Raw genomic sequence first — 26,914 nt, 5'->3', positions numbered from 1 at the left:
AAAGAGATTCATAAGGGCTTGACTAAAACTCCAACAGTTTTAATGAATGCACATCCTATTCTGAAATAAAATATTCTCTTATCTTGAGTCTTTCATCTAAGTGCTTGAATGATCTAGAGCTGAGGTATCTCAAAATTTGTTTACAGGTAAACAAAGATCTCTTCAATATCAGAGAAGGAATGTAGGTCAACAAGAAAGACTGAGTAATTGTTCACTTTTTTCTCAGGACAGTACTATAGAAAATATGAAGGGGAAAAATGCAAGCTGCCCATAACAATCTTCATGAAGATATCCAAATGATCTCTTCATTTCCTCGTAAATATCATCTGTGCCGTTTTGAATGTATTATGTCCCCCAAAATGCCATTAGCTTTGATGTCATCTTGTGTGGGCAGACGTATCAGTGTTGATTAGACTGCAATTCTTTGAGTGTTTCTGTGGAGATGTGTACCACCCAACTGTGGGTAACGACTCTGATTGGATAATTTCCATGGAGGTGTTACCCCACTCATTCAGGGTGGGTCTAAATTATATCACTGGAACCATATAAATGAGCTGGCAAACAGAAGGAACTCAGTGCAGCTGAGAGTGACATTTTGAAGAGGAGCTAAAGCCAAGAGGGACATTTTGAAGAATGCAGAGAAGATGAGAGAGTAGCTCCAGATGAGAGACAAGTTTGAAGATGGCCGTTGAAAGCAGACTTTTGCTTCAGAGACGCTAAGAGAGGACAAATGCCCCAAGAGCAACTAAGAGTGACAGTTTTGAGGAGCTGAAGCCTAGAGAGGAACGTCCTGAGAGAAACCCTTTTGAAACCAGAGCTTGGAGCAGATGCCGGCCACGTGTCTTCCCAGCTAACAGAGGTTTTCCGGACGCCACTGGCCATCTTCCAGTGAAGGTACCTGATTGTTGATGCGTTACCTTGGACACTTGATGGCCTTAAGACTGTAACTGTGTAACCAAATAAACCCCCTTTTATAAAAGCCAATCCATTTCTGGTGTTTTGCATTCCAGCAGCATTAGCAAACTAGAACATCATCCTTCAGGGTATTTTCTTATTTAAAAAGGGGGAATAAAGGAAGATTGTATAGCAGACATGCTTTTAAACAGGTTGAATACACAATGTGGTGAACATATAAGGAATAACTGCTACAGGTGGGACCTAACTCAAACTCTTCTCCATCTCCTGAAGCAGTTATTTATTTATTTATTTATTAACCCATTAGAAGAGATTTTCTTATAGGTGTCAAACAAACTGGCCTAACATGAAGAAAGGGGTAATTATGGGCAGAAACTCACATCTTTAAAAATGGACAACTGGCAAAAAGGAGGATGTAAATAGATCTTAACACTATGATGCAAAGAAAAGTTTGTAGCCACTAAGCTTTTTATTCACAATTTTGCCACGTCATATGCCCTACAAATACACATATACACACAAGTACACAAATATTTTTTTAGAAAAGTGGGATAGGCACAGAATTCTTAAAGTTTTTAAACTTAATTTATATAAAGAAACATTTTGACGAAAGGTCCTGTCTTACTTTACCTGGAACACTGCCCTATGATCTTCTACAACTTGTTCTTCCATTTCTACCATTTGCGAGACAGCTTCATGGAAAGTAAACAATTGTGGAGAAACCTCTTCTTCCTTAAAATAAAAATAGTTAAAAAATTAGGACATAAAGTTTGTATTTTAAATGTTATAACAGTAGTTTTTCAATTCTTTTGCAAAAATGTTGTTTAGAATTTGAGGAAGCTTGAATGATAAAGAGTACAAAAACATGTAAGAAAGACAAAGCCAAATTTCTTTCTCTGGGACAAAAATGTTTAATTTAATCTAACACTCATTAAGATAACCCAAACTTAAGCAGATAAGTAAAAAATAAATCTCACTAAGCCCAAGTTTTATTGCAGAAATTACCCTATAAAAGCAATCTCTTTTGGAATAGTGCAATTTTACAAAAAATACATTTATTGTCAGCTACAATATTTTGAAATATTCCCTCAGTATTGTTTACTTTTCATAAAGGGGTTATATCTTCAGCTATAACTTACTATGGTATTTTTCAACCCTAAAATAAAATTAATAATTTAATGTCATTTATATGTCTTTTTCACCACAAGGGTAAAATCAGGGTTCTGAAGGACTCAACTCTCATTAAAAATTTTTCAGAATTGTTAGACCTTGCACAGACCTCATTTGCATGATTTGAGATAAATGTTTCCAAGTTTTAATCCAGCCAAAATACATTAGATGCTAAATTTGGTTCTTTAACATGCTCTTAGAAGAACAATATGGTCTGACTGACTAATTCAACAAATAACATTTGGATAATATTACCATCCAAAAATCTGTGAGTAGGAGGAGAAAATGATGAAAAAAAGCCAATCAGCAAGTGAAAAAACCCAAATAACATGGGCTGTGACTACCATAGGTAAAGTTCCTTCACCTTCTGCTCCACAGTTCTTTAAAAGTGTCACTTCTATTGGCCCGAAATAGATGACTGGCAGTAAGACAGTTGTTGAATTTTAATATAACATTTGATAAAGTTTTATGAAATCTTAATTTCATAATTGCACTACACAGTTTGCTTACTGATTTTTATGAAAATCTTAATTGACAATTCATAATTTTACTTCATCAACTAAAAAAGCGTAACATAAACAACATACCCATATTATGGTTCTACATGTGAAAACTTTTCTAGCCTAGCTTTCTTTATTGAGCTTCCGTCTCAACCCTAACATCTTATTTAATTTCCTCAAAATCTGTTTCTAATGACAAAGACAACCATGTAGAAGTATATATAAAATTGTTTTATAAATTGTGAGTAGTAAAAAGCAATATTTTTCAAATAAAGCACGATTCTAAATATATGTGCATATTTTGGCTAAGTTAAACATTATAAGTAGACATTTGACTCTTTCATCAATAAGTTACCATCCCTAAAACTTTATGTAATCAACTTTGACAAAGAACTTTTTTTTTTAGCATCCTTAGGGAAAAAGGCATCTTCCTTTCATCAGTGCATGCAAGCATTCTCTCCCCTTCTCTCGCTGATAAACAGAGACTTCACACCTTTACTCATTTTATACCTCTTTCACAAGCCTAGAATGCCTTCTTTCTTCTTCACTTCAAGGTAGTATGCAAGTTCCTATCCTTCATTGCAGCATATTCAAAATGCTTTTGTCTATATAAATTTCTTCTACATATTCTCATTACTAAAGAGTAACGCTGAAACATCTCAAAATTGTTCCTGAGAGTAGCAAAGCTGAAAGAAATCCACACTCTCTCAAACATGGAGAAGCCAGGCTGCAAAAACTCACAATGTCATACTTAAAGAACCTGGATTAGTTTTTGTCATATAGCCAACTTCTCCCAATTAAGAAGTTCTGCAGACACCCTGTAGATGTAAGAAGGAAATGCAACAATCTGCAATGCCTGTCTTTTTCTGGTTTTCCTTATCTTTGGAAGACATCATATCTAGGTGTAATGCAGGGATTGCTTTATGGAATTCTAACAGCAACTACAATCTCCTTCAAAACTTTCAGGGATGGGGATGGAATAAGGCCAGGTTCTCACTTTTTAGTCCTTTATCTTCTAAGGTTCAAAGTTTAGAGCCTACTTTAAACCATGTTTTTGCAACCCTGGCATTACTGACATTTTGGGCCAGATAATTCTTTGTTGGATATGGGGAGGGGGTTTGTCCTGTGCACTCTAAGATGTTTAGCAGCTTCCTTGGCTTCTACCCACAAAATGCCAACAGCACCTGCCCCAGTTGTGACAACCAAAAGTGTCTCCAGACATTTTGCCCATGGTGTGCCAAACCATCTCTGGTTGGGAACCGCTGCTTTAAGCCCTGTTTTATTAAGAGTAATTTGCAACATGGTAACAAAATGTAGTATATCCATTTGTTACTCCAGAATATTTTGAATACAATACCTGCTAGAAAGTTAAAAACTAAGAATTGTTAGGTAATCTAGGGATATGCTGACATTAAGTATTATGTTTTCAAATATTTTATTGCCGGTAGCCTAGGTTTAATTGACATAGATTTAGCTCTCGAATGAGAAAGATCCAGGTTTCATCAAGTTATTTAACTTTTTAGAATATCAGTTTCCTCAGATATAAAGTGGGGATTAAACACAGTAGTAAGGATTAAATCAGATAATACGTAAAATTCTTAGCAAATGTATGTCATGTAATAAGCAATTAATAAATGCTACCTATTTTATCATTATGGGAAAATGCCCTTGATAGGATTTTTACCGGGAAAAGAATGATACAAAACTTATAAAGAGTAAATATTTTTTAATGAAGTCAAATAACTGTAAAACTAACCTACATCCCTTGCAGAGAAAGGAGTTCCCCTCCCCTTAATTATAATATAATCATTATATATCTCTTTAACTAATAATATTATTAATATATTAACTTCTAATATATTAAAAGTAATTATCTGAAAGGGTATATCATCTGTGTTTTTTCTTATTTCATTTTACCATTTATCCTTATTTTAAAAAGCATGTATTATTTTATTATTTTAAGTAATTGAGAAATCAAAATTTTAAATTATGAAAATATCACTAAACATTTCAAACATAAAGAAAAGCAACCAGATTTAAGAACTGTTAGCATTTTGCCATGTCTGAAATTTTCTTAAAACTAATTGATAAAGTGCATGCATTCTTTTAATACATATGCATACATCCACAGTTCTTTAATATACATATTTTATGTAAAATTCTTTAACTTGTTTTTTTCCCCTTACATTATGTTAAAAATCCCCAAATTTTAATATCAAGTATAAAATCTGTAAAAAAGGATGGATTACATTACGGTAGGTCAGCAAACTTATGATAAGGGGCTGGATAGTAAATATTTTTGGCTATTGTAGTGAGATAGCAGCCACAGACAATATATAAATGAATAAGCATGGCTATGTTCCAATAAAACTTTTTAAAAACAGCCAGCTGGCCCAGAGGCTATAGTTTGCTGAATCCTGATTTAGATGATAATTTCAATTATTAAGTTTTGCTACTGATGAAAAGAACTAAGATTAGATAATCACAACCATGTTAAGTCACTCACATTTTGTTCACAAAGCAGTTTTAGATCATCCCTCTGAGGTGAACTCCCCACACCCCACTGTGTTTCTAAGTCATCAATCTGATTTGGTGGATGGTGCATTACCGGACGGACATCACCAGCAGCCGTTGGATCCACAGTCAATTCTTTCACCCTATAAATACATAAGAGATATCTAAAATTAACCAAGACTCATGCAGAGTACTAAGAAAATACCATCCTATCCAATGTGAAGGCAATTTAATTACCATATTATGACTGATGATGTCACCTTAATAGATCAAGTTTACCCAAAATTTATGGAAACACGAAGAGAGTGTTCAGTTGTTTAATTCTTGGAATTTACTTAGGCATCTTTACAATTATTTGAAATGTAACTATTGTGCATAATAAATAAGAATTAGCAAAGCATGTAGATTTAATATTTCAAGGAAAATAAGAGCCTGCCATTACAGTTAAATTATATGAACCAAAAAATTGTTAGCCATGGCATTTAGATCACTGCTGAAATCAGAGAATTTAACATAAATTAAAATACATACTTGTGAAATAATTTTATTTGTAATAATATTTTAAAAATATTTCCCTATTGTACACTTTTGAGAAAGGGTACACTTTCCAAGTCAAAAAGATCCTTGTTATTTCCTTACAGACAAGAAAATGATAACATCATAGAAAATAAAGGCAAACTCTTCATTTTAACAAAATACTTTACTTTTTAATGGGTAAATATGCAAAGGTGACACCATTCTTAAAAAATATGAGGGGAAATAGGAAGCCTAAATTCTAAATCAACAGTAAAAATAAAAATGCAAATCATGCAATACAACCACCACCTACCAAATGAAAAGAAAATGAAAAAAAAAAAAAAAATGGCCTAGGACATAAGTAAATGAGATGTTTTATACATAGCACAATTCAAAATAAATATTAATACAAACATCATATGTATAGAAAGAAGTAGACCTGGTAATCGAAGGAGAAAAATCGTCATACTCATAGGAAGGAGAAAGATCAGGGCGACTGCCACTACCCTGTGAGAAGGGAATGTCTGATGGACTAATTCCAAACTCCTTTACTCTGCAGCATCAAAACAGCAACAAATTAAAAGAAAATGCTCTTGTAAAGACAGGAACATACATTTTAAGATTTCATTTAGTATTCACTTTTTAGAAAAGGAAATGAACACTGTTGTGACTCAATATGAGTATTAATAAAAAGCAACAAGTTTTAGAGGTCTTTGAACCTCTCTGTCCTATTGAACCCCTGCTCTAGTCCTAAATCCTTCCTTTTTGGCATATTTTCTCCCTCTCATAATCTTTCCTAGATGTTTAACTAGACTATCACTTAAATTTGAAATGTCCCTTATTTTACTACAAGACTACCCAATCTAATTTCCTTGTGTAATTAACACCATGAATATTATGCTTATTAGCCTTGATGTGTCCTCACACTCTTGCAGTCTTTCATAAACAGGAAGCAAGAGAATTAAGCCCTAATGCCTGAAGACATCCATTGTTCGCAACACCTTCTCTATGCATCCTTCGTAGAAGTGAGAAAAACAGTCACTCAATTTTCTGTACTGAGTGATTGAGATAAAGAACCTGGGTTGAGAAAGGTTGCCTAAGTCTTTGGCAATGAATTTATATTCTTTGGCTAACATCTCTAATAGTTATATTTGACCATTTATGGCTTTTCTAGCCCCTTCTTTGTGACTCCCTATGTCCCTTTTGGGCCAATCCCATTTCATAATGTAGGCAACTTTTATAAAGTACATCCTGTATGAGGTATTAAGATTAGTAATTTTTAGACATTAAAATATTTAATTCTTACATCAATCTTGGCATTGTATTATTTAATCCTTAAAACAACCTTGTAATATTATCTCCTTTTTATAGACGAGAAAACTGGCTCAGAGAAATAAAGCATCTTACCCAAGGTCACCATGGAGATTGAGTTATGTACCCCAGAAAAAAATACATTCTTAATCTTAATCCCATTCCTGTGGGTGTGAATTTATTGTAAACAGGACCATTTAAAGATATTATTTTCATTTAAGGTGTGGCTAACTGAATCAGGATAAATCTTAATCCTATTACAACTAAAGTCCGTATAAAAAGAAAGCCGTGTAGAAGTAAATACCTGAAACTACCAAACTCCAACCCAGCAGTCTGGACTCCTGAAGACAATTATATAATAATGTAGATTACAAGGGGTGACAGTGTGATTGTGAAGAACCTGTGGATCACACCCCCTTTATCTAGTGTATGGATGAGTAGAAAAATGGGGATAAAAACTAAAGGACAAAAGGGGGTGGGATGGGGGGATGATTTGGGTGTTCTTTTTTCACTTTTATTTTTTATTCTTGTTCTGGTTCTTTCCAATGTAAGGAAAATGTTCAGAGATAGACTGTGGTGATGAATGCATAACTATGTTATCATACTGTGGACAGTGGATTGTACACCATGGATGATTGTATGGTGTGTGAATGTATTTCAATAAAACTGAATTTAATTAAAAAAAAAATGCATTGTCTTGAATTGGGGTAGCTGGTGGTGGATACCTGAAACTATCAAACTACAACCCAGAACTCATGAATCTTGAAGAAAATTGTATACAAATGTGGCTTATGAGGGGGGACAGTGGGATTGGGGGGCCCATGGGGATCACACTCCCCTTTGTTTAGTTTGTGTATGGATGAGTGGAAAGGTGGGGGAAGGAAGGAAACAAACAAACAAAGAAACAGACAAGGGTGCCCAGTGTTCTTTTTTTACTTTAGCTGCTCTTTTTCACTTTAATTATTATTCTGGTTATTTTTGTGTGTGTGGTAATGAGGGTGTCGGGGATTGATTTTGATGATGAATGTACAACTATGTAATGGTACTGTGAACAATCAAATGTACAATTTGTTTTGTATGACTGTGTGGTATGTGACTATATCTCAATAAAATGAATATTAAAAGAAAAAAAAAGAAAAGAAAAGAAAGCCGTGGGGAGAAGCTTGGAAGCCGGAAGTCAACAGGACCCAAAACAGAAAGGAGAGGACATCACCAAGTGATAGGAAAGCCAAGTACTGTCAGCCAGCCAGAAAACTACTGACCCCACCTGGGAAGAAGCAAGCCTTCTAGCCTCTGAAACCGTAAGCCAATCAATTCCTGTTGTTTAAGCCAAACCACTATGTATCATTTGTCATAGCAGGCTGGAAAATTAAGACAGTCATTTAGTGAGAATGTGGCAGAGCTGAGGTTCAAATCTTTCCCTGAATACAAACCCCACACTATTTAACCACTTTGATATACTAAGCATTTTCTGTTTTTCTCATTGCTTCTTAGATTGAACTATATGAAATTCCTGTGTTTATAGGTCAAAAACAGCCAAATATCAGTAACTTCATATGGTACAAATCAATATATTTCTTCTACTTAAAATTTTTTCTCACTCTTCCATCCAGACCCAATCACTCTAATCTCTTCCACTACCTCAACACTGAACCCTCTGCTTCAGGATACAGGTACTGGCTGTTTCCCATATATCCTGTACTTGTTTTTGTCTTGGGACAAACCATTCCCACTTTGAAAGTTTTTCCCTCTCTAATATCTCATTTCATTGCAATCTGACTTGTCATCATAATCACTTAGAATCAATGTGTATTGCTATAAAATATCCCCAACTCCCGCAAACCACTTCCAAGGTATATGAGTCTGACTGAAGTAAAGATTTGAAAGAAAAATGTTTTCACATCTAATTCCATTTTTAAAACATAATTGCCCACTAAAGTAGCAACAGGAATAATGATTAATATAATTATTATTATGTTGTAACTAGATATAACATATTCCAGGCACTGTGCTAAACATTTTACACAGATCTCTTTTAGTCCTCAAAACACTCCTTTAAGATGGACTTGACTATTAGTCTCCTCATTTTAAAGATGAGGAGAACAGGGCATGGAGAGTTTAAGTAGCTTTCCTGATTTATTGCCATTAAGTGGTGAAACAAGTTAAAAACTCACTTTGACTTGAGAACTAACACTCTTCCATCACTCTGCTGAGTCATAAAAACAAAGAAATTTAAACATTTAAGATATAACCAATTTCCTAAAAATGTGGACATTTTAATATAATACTACCACCACTTCAAAATATTACACATCCAAAATAAATGCTTACCCATTTCCACAATACGATGATCAGTAAAGCTTAATTTCTAAATAAAGTTGACAGACTTGGACATGTTATTCAGAATTTATAATTAAACACCCCCAAAATTTGACCAGTTTTCTATGTCTGCTATGGCCTAAATAAAAGGCGACATTTAACACTAAAGAGAAATAAATTCTGCTTAACTGAAAAAAAAAAAAAATTGAATACTCTTTAAGATTATAAAACACTGGCATGAGCTATCAAAAGAGACTGAAAGGCTTTATTCCTAGAGATAGATTTGGGGATAAAGCAAGATTGAATTGTTTGTCCCAGATTGTTAGTCATAATGCAAATGAATTAATAAATTAGAACATTTACTTGGACATAAATGAACTAGATGACGGGCCAGATGCAACAATTTCAAAATAAAAGAGGGATTCCTTTGCAATCTGAAGTCCTAGTACATGGAGGGTTTTGTTTGTTTTACTTTAACCATAATTTAATTTTCACCCTTCACAAAAGCTGTATCACTTCCTCAAACCTATTTAAAGAACATGTTAAATAGAAATATGACCATTCAGGGAAAATTTAAGAAGGAATTGTGTTCTTCTAAATTCTGCAACATAGCAAGATTCACTATAATAAGCTATTCCTCACCTCTCCCATGACAATTTTGAAAGTTTTGTGTAGCCATGAGACGCATTTTTCGATTAATGATAAAAATCTCACATACCAAAAATATCAATTACAAAAAAGTAACACAAATAAAGATTTGCAGCTAAAGAGCTAATAATTTATAGTTTAAAAGGGATTAGATTTAGGCAATAAAATTCTGCTACATTTTAAAAGAAACATTATATTTTAATATCTTTTTACAACTGTGAATAGGTTTATACACTCCCAACAATTTTTACTGCCTGTTACAAAAATCTTTTCAGTTGGAACAAAAGTAGGATTCAAAAGGACACAGGACATGATTCCATTCAAATATAGCTGCACTATGTTGTTCAGGGATGTATTCATAGGTAGTAAAACTATTTTAGAAAAGAAAGAAAAACAAGAAAGTCATTTCCTGGAAGTCAGGACACTGGCCAGCATAGGGTAGAGAAATTGGTGGGTCTGGGCATGGTAACCAAGGATTTGTGATCAAGAAGGAACACTTTGAAGACCTTTTGGGAGCCTGCCAATGTATTTCTCATTCTGGTGACAGGAGTTTTTATGTTAAAAAATAAAATTTTCATAATAATTACAAACAAAGAAATAGGACAAACACCTGTTAGTAAAATTAAGAAAATCTCCATACTAGAAATAGGTAACAAAGAATTTTTACCTCTAGGTTAAAGTCACAAATGTAACTTGTGAGAACTGAAACCTAAAACTATGTAAACAGTTATTCAAAACAAGAGCAATGAGAAAAATCTACAGAACAAATACAAATATGCCCGTTACAATCCAAAATCCCAGGGGCATTTCAGGTTGTAAGGAATAAACTGCTTTTGTATTCTACAATACCTTTTGTCCTTCTATCTATAATAACTCAGTCTATTCAAGTTTGTAACACTACCAACTACCATGAATAATAAGAAAGAATTGTGCTATCACTTCTTACTCAAATAATAGACTACCAATACATAACATTTAATAGTTTATCAGAAATAAGGTTCAGCATATAGCAAAACAACTGAAGATATACAGACTGTCCCTGATACTCACTTTAAGGTCTTTATATAAAAGAAGAATTTGCATTATTTTCATGTGGTAATATATTATGAGACACAACTTGGTGAAATGGAAAAATATAATCATGTTCTAAGAAAGCCAATTCTACTAAAAATATCAATCTGTTCCCAAATTACACATTACCAATCATTTTTATAACTTGACAGAATGGTCCCAAATATCATATTAAAGAATAATGTGCAAAAATTTTCTTGAAAAATTAAAAGAACAATGTAGTGACACCTTTCCAATGAGAAAGATCATACTGTCCACTGCACTACTTCCCTTAAATTTCAAAACGGAGAACCACCTCTCATACCTATTTGCGTATCTTAATGTATTAAGAGTATTTTCACAGGATGCCATCCCTGGAGAGATTGTGGCAATCTATGGGGAAAAAATGCAAAGGTAAAGAAAATGTTATAAATGATCAATAATACATATAGTTCATTTAGGTCTAATGTTAACAATGACATCTAAAAACAAAGATATATTAATGACAGCTGAACTCCAAGATAATTCAGTATCTCAGGGCCAATGATTAATTCTGGTTAAAATATAAACAACTCTCTGAAAGCAACAGAAAATGATCAAAATCCAGCAGAAAATGGAGAAGGTGATGCTTAGAAGGGAATGGCACCTACTCCCTCCACTCACTCCCCTCCACTCACACTTTTTTTACAGTTTTTTGCCTGATGGCAAATCCTGCAACTGCCATGCTATACAGCTACAATTTCATTAGAAACCTGCAGTCTTATTGGTTAAAAACCAAAAGGGCAGAGCTCAGGAAGAGACCACAGCAGCTAGAGAGTGCACAGGAAAATACCAGAAAGAAGAGAACAGAAGGGAAAACCCCAATTTTACAAATAAACTGCCAAATCTCTGACTGACACCTACACTAGGCATGCACAGGGCAGACTCCAAGCAATATAGCTAAATCTAAAATAACTAAGCAAAAATTTCTATTTTAGTTGCTGCCTACCACAGGGGAGATAAGAGTTTGGAATAAGCTAAGCCAAGTTAACTGCCTGCTTAAAAAAAAAATCAATAAACTTGAACACATAACAGAATCCAAGAGTCCCTACAGGACTCATAATTTCCATGATATAATCCTAAATTACTAGACATACTAAGAAATAGAAAAGTGTGACCCATACTCAAGAAAAAAGGCAATCAATGGAGACCAACTCCAAGAATACCCAGATGTTGGAATTAGCAGAATACATTATAAATGCAACATAATTCCCTCTCTCATGCTGGGAAGGACTATATCTTAGGTATCACTGTATCTCTCACAATAGGATTTAAGTGATTGTCATTAACAAATATCATAATTTTCCCATGGAATTTGTGTATAGTTATTCCTTTAGGACAAAACAAGACAAAACAAACAAAACAAAACAAAAGCAAAAAAAAAAAAAAAAAAAAGTAAACTTACCATGCAGGTACGCGAGTTTTCACCTATAAATGAATCTCTTAACACCTGAGTGAGTTTACTTGCTCGGAAAGGAGTATGAGGTTTATTTCTACCTAAGGCTCTGATGCACTCCTGAAAATGAAGAAAGCAAGTCTCACAGATTTGGGTTCATATAAAGAGTAATCTTTTTTAAACATGGTTTAAAAGATCTCTCACTATAACTCTAAGATTTAAGATCTGATCAGCTCTGAAAACATTAACAGTTTTACAAAATATTAAAGATGTTCCCATAAGTCCTAATTCCAGAAAATGAAATTAAAAAACAACAACAAAACAATTTATTATTCCAAAAGATTCTTCTGGAGACTATGACTACTGTTTATAAGTGACAGGCAGTAAGATAACTATAAAAAGTTAAGCTTTAATAGTGGCACTCCAAAAGAAAACACACAAAATGCTTTATCGCAGTTCTTCCAACATTTGGTTTTCTAGTGACGGTAGAGATATAATAACCTGGCCTAACTTTTTGAAAGCCATTTTACAATTTTCTGAAAAACTTTTTTTTTTGCTTAGTTCTTGCACTCTTCCAGAAAATCTAACTAATTAAAGCCCTTTGAAATCTCCCTAGTAGCCTCAAAATTGGCCTGCCAACCGACAGATACTTTATCTACCCTAAAATGAGTAAGTAAGAGGTGCAAACAAAAACTTCTGGGTATGACATAAATCTACAAATGCAAATATAAACAGCTAAATTTTGATAACGTCTCTTACATATTGGACAAAACAAGTATTATCACATTGTAGCTGAGATAAAACATTAAACTAAAAAATAACACCTTTCACAATTAAATCCATTTTCTTTACCTTGAGTGCTAAAAGGCTTTTATTAATTTCAGCACCTTCAAGCCTAGTTTGCCTGTCTGCACTTGACGTATCAGCTCCTCTTTCATTTCCAGCCAAATCAATGAGAGAAAATTTGCCATGCAGTTTTCCTTTCCTTCTAAGAATAATCTGAAATACTGCATGGCTACGAGATGAATGCGCATTTGCAGATGTTTGACCAGATGTTCTAGAATGAGATTAAGAAAATTTGATAGAATAAAGACTTCAATCTACATGTTTGTATCATGGTATTTTCATTAAAAAATAAAAACCACCACCTCCGTTTAGCCATTTTCATCATATAAATACAAAAGAGACATTCTGAGTTAACATGTAAATATAATAGAACCAAACTCATACAATTCAATATGGCATACGTCTAATATATTTGTAACATATCAATATAATGGATATCATTTAAAAGGTATATATAACAAACTTTTATGAATAACGATTTTTACTTCCAAGGTATAATGAATAACATTTTCACTTTGCTCTTATGCTATGCTGAAGTATCTAAAACTAATTATGAAATTAACCTTCCCTTTCTTAATGAAAATGAGAATTTTTACCTGCAACTGTTGCCTATGTCAATGAGTTTCAGTACATCTTCAACACACTTGACCTCCCGTTCCTGTAATCCCACCACTTGAACCTGCTGTTTCCCATCTTCCAGCACTCTTAATTTTGTTTTCCTGTTCAGCAAATCAAACACCTGTGAAAAAGCATATTCAAATTAGAAAACTAGTTTTAAAGAGAAGAATCAGTTCTATAAAAATGAATCATTCAGTGACTGAAAATTATTTCAGAGGATTATTAAAATAATAACAATCAACACTAAAGTTGAAGAGTTTCAAACAACATTTAAAAAAATCTCATAGCATAAATTGGCGTAATTTCCAATATATATAAAAGTCTGCACACTTACTTTTCCACTATAAATTTCAAAAAAGGTTGCATATACTTGAAGTTCTAACTTCTTATAGTTTGGCTTTTTTAGCATTAAAAAGACATCTCGAGCTGTCAAGAAATTTCATATACAGAAAATTGTTAAGAGGCAATAAATATTTTTAGAAAACAACTCTAATTTTCTTTTTTTTTAGAGGAATCAGTTAATCTTTGTCTACAATGATAAAATCAGTAAAAAAAAAAAAGACTAAAGTTAATATTAAGTCTACAAAAAATAGCATTTTAAAAAAATATTTACTATCTAGATGCCACCCTCCTTCATATTCAAAAAAAGGATGGAACTATTTATTCTTGAAACAGTATAAAATTACAGGTGGTCATAAGAAGGTTACTCCCATTACCATACCAAACAGAAACTTTTTAACAAATCACTTGTTTAACAACAAATAGTAATCTCCAACAATATGCCAACTTACATTGACACAAATACAAATCCAGATTTCTGCCCCTAAAGCTTAACATCACAGCTCTTTTCAAGCATTATAATAACCTATAATTGATACAATGTGCAGTAAGTATAACACTACAGTTGCTCTTAAAATCCTGGATAATATTTCCAAAAGTCTTATTCCCAAGCCCCATGAATAAAATCCAGTAAGATTACTGCAAACTATATGCAAAAGGATAGTTACCTGCTAAGGCGTAAATCCCTTTAGAACAGTCTTGGTTTTTTCCTGAAAAGTCACCACCCATAGTCTATAAGTTAAAAAGAAAATAAAGAAAGCATAATAGACATTATTCAGGGATAAATCTTAAGAATTTAGATTTTAGAATTAAGCTATAAGAAAAATAGGAAAACAAACTGTAACTTCATACTGGGATGTAACTAAAGAAATTACTCACATGAGTTTTTCCACTACCAGTTTGCCCATAAGCAAAGCATGTAGCCATTCCCCTTTCAAATATAGTTTCCACTAGTGGTCTAGCTGTAAACCTTAAAAATAAAATGCATCTGTCATATTTGCTGTTAATATTTAAACTAAACAAATAACAAATATACTAAATCATAGAGGTCACAATTGAGTTCATTAATTTGTTAAAAATCTTAATCATATCCTAGAATTGTTTGTATTATTTTTAAAGCGTAATTTCAAGTAATAATTCCATAACTCCTTAACACACAATGGTAACAATGGTAATGGACAGAGAAAAACAAACAAATAAGCTGACATTAACTAAGTAAAAACCTATATAGAGGAGTGATGTCATCAACATGGCAATGTAAACAGCTACTGAAAAATCCTCTCCAGAGATTCAACGAAAAAGGACAATTCTGAATAATTTGAAACTCTGGAGGAGGATATAGACTGGAGAATGATGTAGCAGATGCCAAATTAAAGAAAGAGAAGAAATATCAGGTAGGAATCTTCCATCCCAGACCAGCTGGTCCTCTCCTGTTCCCCTGACTCGGGCTCAATGAGGGAAAGGCACAGAATCAGCAGATGGGAGCCCTCCCACCAGGGATAAAGATTTAAAAATCTCTCACAGCAGTGAGACATGCCCCTACTTTAGAAGATCCAGGGGATAGGGGAGGACATTTCAAGGCCCAGGTCCATGAGGGACGAAGAGACTGAGAAAACGTGGACAGAGACTGCGTTTCCAGCCCTGTATCTGAAAACCCTTCCCCCACCCTTGAGGGAAGCAGCGGCCAGCAGCCATTTCGTCACCTGGGCAACAGTTGGAGTACTGGGTCAGCTGAGGAAGTACTCTGCCATAGGTATAGCCCCACACTGAAACAGATTTTGGCCAGCAAAATGAGGGCACAGGAATCCCACAGTTTTAGATCACCTGTGTTGACACAGCCTGTGCTCAGAGGCAAAGCAGCCTCTGAGGACAATTAAGTTAACAAACAGCACCATTTGCTGTACAGTCTGGAAGGTGCAAGAGAATTGAAAAACTTTTAAAAGATGCTCCAGACCCTTTCTTAGGACCACAGGAGCTGGTCTACATGCCCTGTTTGGAAACCCAGCCCTGTACTGGCTAAGAGATATGCAAGACCCAACTGTTAAAGCAGGGCTCTAAAAAAAACCCAGGTCTTGCTGGCTGGTGGAAAACAGAGCACCACTGGAAGTCAGCAGATTTTGTATTACCACACACAGTGAACTTGCTGGGGTGCTCAGTGTCTACCTTCCATCCCTGTGGTGGGCCACAGTGGGTGCCTGATTTGGGGGGAAGACTGGGAGGACAGAGCCAATCTGACAACTGGTCAGCAAAAGAAACAAAGAAATACAGAGATCAAAGAAAATCAACAAGAAAACCCAAGGAAAAAGAAAGAAAACTACCTCCAGAATAAATGAGATGGTATTGTGGAAAAAAGACAATCAATGCAAACTAGAGTCTATAGTTAACAGTAACATTGTAATATACTTCCATTAATTGTAACAAACGCAATACACCAAAGCTAAAAGAGGGGGACAGAAAGGAGGGGTATGGGATTCATGGCATTGGTTTTGCCATCTGACCATTAAATTGTATTTTATTTTAATTTTATTTTTCCTTTTGTTGCTTTTTAGTTGTCATTTTTTTTCTTTTCACTTTTTTTGCCTCTTCCTCTTTCTTTATGGAAGAAATGGAAATGTCCTCATATAGATGGTGGTGGTGGTGAATGCATAACTATGTGATTATACAGGGAATCACTGATTGTTTACTTTGGAGGGAATGTATAGTGTGTGAATAAAACCATCTAAAAAAATAAACAGAAGGATACAAGTGCTGGAGAAAATGTGGAGAGAGGCAAGTACCTAATCACCGTTTGTAGGGAAGTAGAAAGGTGTAGCCCACCTGGAGGGCAGTGTGGTGGTTCCACAGGAAGCTAAGGTTGGGGCTGCCATATTATCCTGCAACCCTGTTATTGGGAATATACTTGGAAGAATTGAAAAGAGGGACACGAATGGACACATGCACAGTGGAGTTTATGGTGGCAGTATTCATGATTTGCAGTGGAGAGAGGTGGCCTAAGGGTACATCAAACTGATGTATGAAATGGCAAACTGGTATTTACATACAGTGGAATATTGAGCTGCTACAAGAAGTAAATGAAGTTGTGAGGTATGCAACTAGGTGAATGGACATTGAGGACAGTATGTGGAGTGAAATAAATCAGAAATGAAAAGACAAACATTAAAATGCCTCACTAATATGGACAAACTATAATGTGCAAACTCTGTGAACTGAATCTGAGAGCATATGTTATCAAGGAAGGCTTATTGTAAAGGTTCCTAGACTGTAAGCTCTTACAACAGTTATATCTATTCCTGAGTTGTAATGGCTGTTTCTAAATTCTAATATGCTGAGCTGTTTGTGTATAACCTGGTTGGGTCCTGGAACTTCGGGTATTTGAGTGACACCTGAGACTCAGAGCCAGAGTCTGGCTGTCCAAATAAAGCAAATGTTAGACTCTCAAAAAGAGATCAGACTTCAATTAGAGACATGAATGAAATGGACTTGATTAGGACTAAGGTGTATCAGACTAAAGGGTGAAGGAGGATATTGATGGTGTTTTCAAACTTCAGCTTCTGTGTGACAGAAAAGAAAGAGATATTTAATAGCTGCAAAATCTATTATTTTTTCTAACACACTATATAATTTATCTTGTATGGTCACTTTATTCAAACACCAGAATTACATGGAACTTTGAATAGGGAATGAAATCAGGCTGGTTTGTACAGGTTAGTGTGAAGCCCCAAAACATCCCAGAGTAATGTGGGCACACAATAAAAATGTACTTGCAAAGACCCCCTGAGGGACTGGGGGAAAATGTGGATATATTAAACTTCCCCACCTGGGGAATTCCTCATAAACTCACAAGCATTGGGGACAACAATTTAGAAGGCTAAGCCCTCAATGTTGGGGCTTGCCCTTATGAAGTTAGTTACTATAAAGAAGCAGCTAAGCCTACTTAAAATTGTGTCTAAGAGTCACCCCCAGACAACCTCTTTTGTTGTTCAGATGTGGCTTCTCTCTCTAAGCCAACTCAGCAGGTAAACTCACTGCCCTCCCCCTACGTGGGACATGACTCCCAGTGGTTTAAATCTCCCTAGCAACGTGGGGCATGACTCGTGAACTTGGCCCTTGCATTGTGGGATTGAAAAAGCCTTCTTGGATCAAAAGGGGGAAGAAAAATGAAACAAAGCATCAATGGCTGAGAGATTTCAAATAGAGACGAGGTCATACTGGAGGTTATTCTTATGCATAATATAGATACCACTTTTTAGTTTTTAGTGTATTGGATTAGCTAGACGGAAATACCTGAAACTGTTGAACTGGAACCCAGTAGCCTTGATTCTTGAAGACGATTGTGTAACTATATAGCTTACACTGTGTGACTGTGTGATTGTGAAAACCTTGTGGCTCCCACTCCCTTTATACAGTGTATGGACAGAGGAGTAGAAAAATGAGGACAAAAAGTAAATGAATAATTGGGAGGTAGAGGGGTATAGGATGTTTTGAGTGTTCTCTTTTACTTTAATTTTTATTTTTATTCTTTTTTTTTCTGGTAATGAAAATGTTCAAAAATTGAGGTGATGAACGCACATCTATATAACGGTACTGCGAACAACTGATTGTACACTGTGGATGATTGTATGGTTTGTGAATATCTCAATAAAATGGAATTAAAACAAAAAAAACCTATATAGAACACACCAGGATTTTATTTTTAAATAACAAAAGCTAGTAACACTGGCCAGACAAGTAAAACAATCTAAGTAAGTAGAAAATTACAAGATTTGCTGGAATGTGGACAAGCAATTTATACTTAAATGAAAAGAATATAAATTAGACTTATAAGACTTCTGAGTTGAAAATCTGGATTCAAGAAAATGATGCAAAAATACTAAAGGGTGGATCATTTTTCAAACATATTGATATAATCCACTGCCAGAGTTAAATTAAAAAGAGTGGGACAACAAATATGTCTGCATTGAGCAAAGCATGCAAAAGTATGACAGCAAACTAAACTATTTCTTGTGCTGGCTTCAAAATGATCTAGGCTGAACACTGATGATTTTTTATAAACAGCAAAATTGCAGAAGGTGCAGACAACAAAAGGAAGAGAAAAAAGTTCTGGTTAAACTGAACTAGAAATGAACCTGCAGGATGATTAGACCAAAAAGGAAAGAAGAAAAAAAAAAATCCCTCAAATCCAGGACAGTTAAGAATAAGAGATAGAGGACAGCATCAACATCAGTAAAGCTTATGCACGTGCAAGTACATTTTATATAACTTTTTATTTTAAGTGGTGATACAAGCTAAATTCAGACAAATAAATGATTGAGGTGTTTCAAATTTCTTTAATGGGATGGACAGTAAAAATAAATCCTTGTCCCATACATCCTGTTTCAAGGGGTAACAAAAAGTTAACATTTTCCAGAAATTTCCTACTGATATATATGGCATGTGTGTGTGTGATATGTATATAAGTTAATTGGTAACAAAAGCTATGCTACTGGGAAGCACTGAAGAGAACAAGTCTAATATTTAATATAGTATTTGTTACATTTTATTCTTTGTTCAAACCCAGAATGAAAGAGTGTATTACACCTCTGGAGAGATGTGCCAAGAGCAATGTAAATCTCAGGGTGATGATGAACACAAGATACAAGAACAAAATTCTGATTAAACATGAATTTATTGTATATTTTGGATGGACTGTAAGATGTGTGAATATATCTCAAAAAATTGAATTAAGAAAAAGAATTTACCCACCTGTAAACCATTTCATTAGGAGCTGAGTCATCAAAGGCATAATCAAAACGAAATGTTTGGTTTTCTAGGTACCTTGTTAAATCTACTTTTTGTTTTGGCTCATGTACCATCACAACATCTTTACTAGGGATTGTGATGACATCAAGATCTTTCATTTGAGTTTCTAAAAGAATAAACAAAAATCAGTGTCCAGTAATTTTCACAGTATTTGAATTAATGTACAAAAATTAAGTAGTAAGAATTTAGACAAAAATAAGGACTTTTGTAAATATAATAATATCCCATATGTATTACATTTAGTAAGACAGAATATTTCAACAACAAAGTAAAAACATCAAAGATTTTTGTGAAGTGACAACCAGGAATGGCAATGATTAACAGACTAATAACAAATTAACAGGTCTAGCCATAGATATCTATATAAAAAAGTTATGTATAAATGAAAGGAAATAATTTACAATTAACTTTTCCAAACTAGTTTTAGATTTATATTATCAAAACACATTAAAAAATAGAAAAAAATTAAGATTTTATTAGAGCTTATTAAGCATACCTTTTTTATTGAGTGGCCGTTTCCTTACACAAACACATATCCTGTGCTCATCAATCTATGAATAAAATATTTTAGTTCAGTGACTATCAGTGGTAAGTAAAAGAATAGAAAGTCAATTATGTAATATTTCCCCCAGAGGTCATAGAAATTATGTGCATCATAAATATGTTAAATAAACTTAAAAATATTAAGTCACACAAATTTTAACGGTTATCAAACATAATTATTTCTAAAAATCTGAGTGCAACAGAAACTTGCTTACTTTGTTATTTGGTAAGCCATCACCTTAGGAAATAACTTTTTAGAGGGTACTACTCTTTAGTATAATTAGGCTCACATTAAGAAATGACTTTGTTCACTTCCAGAATGCTAAACAGAACAAAACAGAAGTAAAATTTCTACCAAGTGGCATATTTACAGGCTGATTACAAGGAAAGCTACTGCCAAAGACAGCTACAGACAAGAAACATAATTCCCAGAACATTAATGAGCAAAATAATCTGAACAACTCTACAAATATGTCAATTCTTATACATAAATATTCTCATATAAAATTTACATTCCAAATACCTGCCTCCTTTTAGTAGTTATTATTCTAATGCAGGGATTGTCAAACTACGGCCAGTAGGCCCAATCCAACCCACTATCTGCTTTTGTGAAGGTTTACTGTAATGGAGGCATGTCTGTTGGTTTATATATTGTCTATGGCTGCTTTACTGCTAACAACAGCAGAGCTGAGTAGCTGTAAGGGAGATTATATGGCCCACAAAGAGGAGAATGTTTAACTGCCAGGCCCTTTACAGAAAAAGTTTGCCAATCCCTGTTCTAAAGCATGAGCTCAGATGTAGCAGGTTAAACACACGGAGTTGAAAAAAGGCCTAAAATATATAGGATACAAATATTATGAGTAACACCTCTATTAAATCAATATACTATGTCTGCTTAACACTAACTCATTTGTGGAGCCAGTACATTCTATTGATGCTAGGTCAGATGGGTTAATTTTCATAAATACCAATTACTCACAAAAGTATTCCCTGTCCAATAAATTCTCATTTCTTAACATGAAAGGAGTAGAGTATTAGATAGCAAAACACTTTTTAAGCATGAGGTTTCTGATTTACCACAGCCCTCAACAGCCATTTTTATTTAAAAATGGCAAATTAGAGGGGTGGGGAAAGATGGAGGCACAGGAGGTGTGGAATTTAGTTAGTCCTCTAAACCAACTAGTAAATAGCCAGGAATAACTAGTAAATAGTTTGGAACAACTGTTGGGGGACAACCGTGATCTGACACATATTGTACACCAGTCTGGAATGGAACAGCTGAGACTGCAGCGTAGAACTGTACGTAAAACTCCCCTAACTGTGAAGCGGGCATCCCCCCTCCCCCACTGGCATGACAGGCTGACTTGGAACACTTCCCTGTGGGAAAAACAAGCAGCACACTTGGAAAGTAACTCAACCAAGCTCCAACTGCAGTTTTAATTAACAAATACAAACTATGAGTACAGATAAACCCAGAGCAAGCAGGAAAGGAACCCTGAGGTCTCTCCTGGCACAGAGGCGGGGCCAACAGAAAAAAAAATAAATACACAAAAACAGAGGCTTTTGGAGACAGTTGAGCTCAGAATACTAGAAAACAGTTGTGTCCCAAGAAAAGGGGCACATAGAACCAGGTACAAACTATGGCTGACCAGTGAAACTGGGTAGCTGGGGACTGGCTCTGAAAAGGGGATTTCTTTCTTTTTTTCTCTCAATCTAAGTAGCTCAACAGAGAAAACCTCAGGCATTTTCAATTGTCAGGACTGACCCAGGCAAGGGTAGAGTTCAGATAGTTAGACAGACAAAGGAAAAAGTCAACTGAAAGAGATAATTCCCTAAAGGGCATATCTTTCCTAAGAAAAGGGAGGCGTGGCTCAGCTCAAGTGGCTGCCCTCCCTCAGAGAATTCAAACCACAGTGACTGGGGGTGGGGGGCAGGGGGCGGGGACAGAAACAAATTAAGCTTGGCTTCTGACACCCTCGGCCCCTGGATAGGACAAGGTCTGCTGAGAATTAAAGGGACCACACCTCTACACTGGTGGGGAGCTGAAGGCTGACAAGCACCACTTGCTAGGCTGGAAAGGAAAAGCACAGTCTAGAGGTCTCACAGAAAAGTCTGACAATCTGCTGGGTCTCATCCTCAGCAAAACTTGATACTTATTGCACTCTCCTCCTGAGACCTGGGACCGCATGGTCTGGGAAAATCTGATTGGGGTAATCAAGGAAACCAGATGCCCAGACAACAAAAATTATGAGTCACATTAGGAAAAATGAAGATATGGCCCAGTCGAAGGAACAAACTTGAACTTCCAGTGAGATACAGAAGTTGAAACAACTAATTAAAGATGTTCACAAAATCTTCTAAATCAAATCAAGTTGAAGGAAAATGTGACAAAAGAGAGGAGTGATATAAAGAAGACACTGAGCAATCATAAAGAAGAATTCATAAGCTTGAAAAAACAAATGGCAGAACTTATGAGAATGACAGGCAAAACAGAAGAGATGAAAGACACAATGGAGACATATAACATCAGATTTGAAGAGGCAGAAGAAAGGATTCATGAACTGGAGGACAAGACATCTGAAATGCTACACACAAAAGAACAGATATGGAAAAGACTGGAAAAATAAGGGCAGCGTCTCAGGGAACTGAATGACGATATGAAGCACATGAATATATGTGTCATAGGTGTCCCAGAAAGAGAAGAGAAGGGAAAAGGGGCTGAAACAATAATGGAGGAAATAAGCACTGAAAATTTCCCATCTCTTATGGAAGACATAAAATTACAGATCCAAAAAATGTGACATACCCCGAACAGAATAGATCTGAATAGACCTAAGCCAACACACATAATAATCAGATTATCAAATGTCAAAGACAAAGAATTCTGAAAGCAGCAAGACAAAATCGATCCATCACATACAAGGGAAGCTTGGTAAGACTAGATGTAGATTTTTCAGTAGAAACCATGGAGGTGAGAAGGCAGTGGTATGATATATTTAAGATACTGAAAGAGAAAAATTGTCAACCAAGAATTGTATATCTGGCAAAACTGTCACTCAAATATGAGGGAAAGTTTAAAATATTTTCAGACAAACAGACACTGAGTTTGTGAACAAGATACATGCTCCACAAGAAATACTAAAGGGAGCACTACAGGCAGATAGGAAAAGACAGGAGAGAGAGGTTTGAAGGAGAGTGTAGAAATGAAGACTATCAGTAAGGATAAATAAAATCCAGAAAGAAAAAACTGTAAACAGCAGACATTATGTAAAGTGAAATTAGCCAGAAACACAGGGACAAATACTGTACGGTCTCACTAATATGAATTAATATTAATGAGTGAATCTTGAAAGTTAAAGTTGAGAACACAGGTAATCAGGAGCTAGAAAGAGGGTAGAGATCAGGCATCTGATGCTGAAGGAGTACAGAATGTTCAACAGGATTGGATGCATAGATCCAGAAATAGCATAATATTTTAAGTACTTTGAACAAAGATGAGTGTGAGTGCCAGTGAAAAAGGAAGGCTAGGGGCATGTACGATCCCAGAAAGAAAGATAGAGGATAAAAACTGGAACTGTATAACTTAGTAAAACCTAAAACTGGATGGTATAGGGGAAAAAATATAATCAATGCAAACTAGAGTCTACAGTTAACAACAACACTGTAATACGCTTCCATTAATTGTAACCAAGGCAATATATCAAAGCTAAATGTTTATAATAGGGTATATAAGGGAAGGGTATGGGATTCTTGGTGGTGGTGTTGTTGTATGACCTCTTCATTGTTTTTTATTTTATTTTTTCTTCTATCCTTTTTATTCTTCATTTTTTTCTCTCCTCTTCCTCTTTCACTGCAGAAGAAACGGAAATGTCCTCATATAGATTGTGGTAGTAAATGCATAACTATGTGATTATACTGGGAATCACTGATTGTTTACTTAGGATGGATTGTATGGTGTATGAATAAAACTTTAAAAAATAAACAGAGGGATACAAGTGCTGGATAAAAGGTGGAGAGAGGGATGTACCTATTCACTGTTGGCAGGGAAGTAGAATGGTGTAGCCCATTTGGAGGGCAGTGCTGTGGTTCTACAGGAAACTAAGCAGGGGTTGCCATATGGCCCTGCAACGCTGTTATTGATTGTATACTGGAGGAACTAAGAGCGGGAACATAAATGGACATTTGCACACTGGTGTTTATGGTGAAAGTAGTCACAATTTTCAATGGATGGAGGTGATCTCAGGGTACATTGATTGATAAATGGAATGGTAAACTGTGGTGTACACATACAACAGAATATTGAGTTTCTACAAGAAGGAATGAAGCTGTGAGGTATGCAACTAGGTGAATGGACCTTGAAGACAGTATGTTGAGTGAAATAAACCAGAAATGAAAAGACAAACATTATAATGCCTCACTAATATGGACTAACAATAATGTGCAAACCCTGAAAATTGAATCTGGGAGCATGGGTTATCAGGGGAAGGCCTATTGTAAAGGTTCCTAGGTCGTAAGCTCTTACAGCAGTCACTTCTATTCATGAGTTTTAACAGTTGGTTCTAAATTCTGATATGCTGAGCATTTGTGTGTGACCTGATCAGTCCCTGAAGCTTTGGGGGTCTGTGTAGCGCCTGGGACTTGGGGCCAGAGTTCGGCAGCTGTGAGTGTTGGGGACTGCCTCATGCAGCAACTGTTGAAGCTAAAAAGGAGATCAGACTTCACTTGGAAATATGAACAAAATGGACTTGTTTGAGACTGGGGTAGATCAGACTAAAGGGAAGTGGATAATATTAACTGTGTTTTAAAACTTTGGCTTCTATGTGGACCCAAAAGAAGAGATGTTTACTTGGTGCAAAATCTATATTTTCTGTAGCACACTATATAATTTAAGTTTTATGGTCAGTTTACTGAAACACCGTAATTACATGGAACCTTGAACAGGGAGTGAGATCTGGTTGGTTTGCACAGGTTAGCATGAAGCCCCAATATATCCCAGAGTAATCTGCGCAGAGAATAAAAATGTATTTGCAAAGCTCCCTTAAGGGACTAGGGGAAAATGTGGAAATATTAAACATCTCCTCCTAGGGAATTCTTGATATTCTTACAGCATTGGGGATTACCAGTTTAGTAGGCCAACCCCTTGATCTTAGGGTTTGCCCTTATGAAGCTTGTTACTGCAAAGGAGAGGCTAAGCCTACTTATAATTGTGCCTGAGAGTCACCCACAGAGAACCTCTTTTGTTGCTCAGATGTGGCCTCTCTCTCTAAGCCAACTTGGCAGGTATACTCATTGCCAAGCCCCCTGTGTAGGACATGACACCCAGGGGTGTAAATCTCCCTGGCAATGTGGAACGTGATTCCCTAGGATGAGCCTGGACCTGGCATCATGGACTGAGGAAGCCTTCTGGACCAAATGGGTGAAGAGAAATGAAACAAAATAAAGTTTCAGTGGCCAAGAGATTTCAAATGGAGTTGAGAGGTCATTCTGGAGGTAACTGTTCAGCATTATATAGATATCCCTTTTTAGTTTTTACTTTATTAGAATAGCTAGAAGGAAATATCTGAAAGTCTTGAAGTACAGTCCAATATCGCTGACTCTTAAAGATGACTGTATAACTATAGAGATTTTATGGTATGACCACGTGATTGCGAAAACCTTATGGCCCACTCTCCATTTATCTAGTATGTGGACAAATGAGTAGAAAAATGAGGACAAAACATAAATAAATAATAGGGGGAGAGGAGAGGTATGGGATGTTTTGTGTTTTCTTTTTTACTTTTATTTTTATTCTTATTTTATTTTTATTTTTTGGAGTAATGAAGATGTTCAAAGATTGTGGTGATGAACGCATAACTGTATGATGACACTGTGAACAACTGTTGTACCCTGTGGATGGTATGTAAATATATTTCAATAAAATTGCATTAAAAAAATAACAAATTAACTGCTAGTAAAAGCTAAATGGTATGATGTCAGATTTATATCTCAAGCCAAAGAGGCAGCTTTGAGCTGAGAGAATAAAAGAAGTGAGGGGACCCTTTCCCAATCAAGATGGCAGAGTGAGATGCTTCAAGGCTCCATCTTGCCACAGAAATTCTGAACAAACAAGAAAGAACTGGCACAAACATCTTTCTCAAGATCTAGAAAACAGTTGAAGGACTGCAGTAACAGGGCCAGCCCTGAATCAAGAAAAAGGCTACTTAAAACAGTAGGATCTCCTGGCGTCTTGGCTGGCCCCTTTGCTATTCCTCACTGACTCAGCACAGAGCCAGCCTATGCTCCCAGTGTGCAGATCATGCATGGGTCCTGGTTCTGGAGAGAGCAGGGTGAGTAATACTGGTGCACAAACTGGGAGCATGTATGTCTACCCCAATCTGTCTGGTGGTGGCTT

At 35.4% G+C, this 26,914-nt stretch overlaps 1 protein-coding gene across 4 annotated transcripts in view; it reads right to left on the bottom strand.

Moving 5' to 3' along the window:
- Nucleotides 1-26,914, bottom strand: part of KIF2A (kinesin family member 2A) — a 106,285-nt gene that overhangs the window by 8,146 nt on the left and 71,225 nt on the right. For 2 of the 4 annotated variants that reach the window (XM_037798801.1, XM_037798802.1), the window contains exons 8-19: nt 20,477-20,531; nt 19,924-20,086; nt 15,061-15,151; nt 14,850-14,913; nt 14,177-14,268; nt 13,821-13,963; nt 13,231-13,435; nt 12,388-12,498; nt 11,269-11,336; nt 6,055-6,168; nt 5,092-5,242; nt 1,546-1,647 (exon numbers count right to left, since the gene is read on the bottom strand). In XM_037798801.1, coding sequence (XP_037654729.1) covers nt 1,546-1,647; nt 5,092-5,242; nt 6,055-6,168; nt 11,269-11,336; nt 12,388-12,498; nt 13,231-13,435; nt 13,821-13,963; nt 14,177-14,268; nt 14,850-14,913; nt 15,061-15,151; nt 19,924-20,086; nt 20,477-20,531 — 1,359 coding nt within the window. The remainder of the gene's footprint in view (nt 1-1,545; nt 1,648-5,091; nt 5,243-6,054; nt 6,169-11,268; nt 11,337-12,387; nt 12,499-13,230; nt 13,436-13,820; nt 13,964-14,176; nt 14,269-14,849; nt 14,914-15,060; nt 15,152-19,923; nt 20,087-20,476; nt 20,532-26,914) is intronic. The other 2 variants (XM_037798803.1, XM_037798804.1) reach the window with 1 other exon arrangement.

Source organism: Choloepus didactylus, chromosome 11, assembly GCF_015220235.1.
Source record: "Choloepus didactylus isolate mChoDid1 chromosome 11, mChoDid1.pri, whole genome shotgun sequence".
NCBI classification, from domain to species: Eukaryota; Metazoa; Chordata; class Mammalia; order Pilosa; family Megalonychidae; genus Choloepus; species Choloepus didactylus.
Note: the sequence above shows the minus strand (reverse complement) of the source record. Positions and strands in the feature narration are given on the sequence as shown.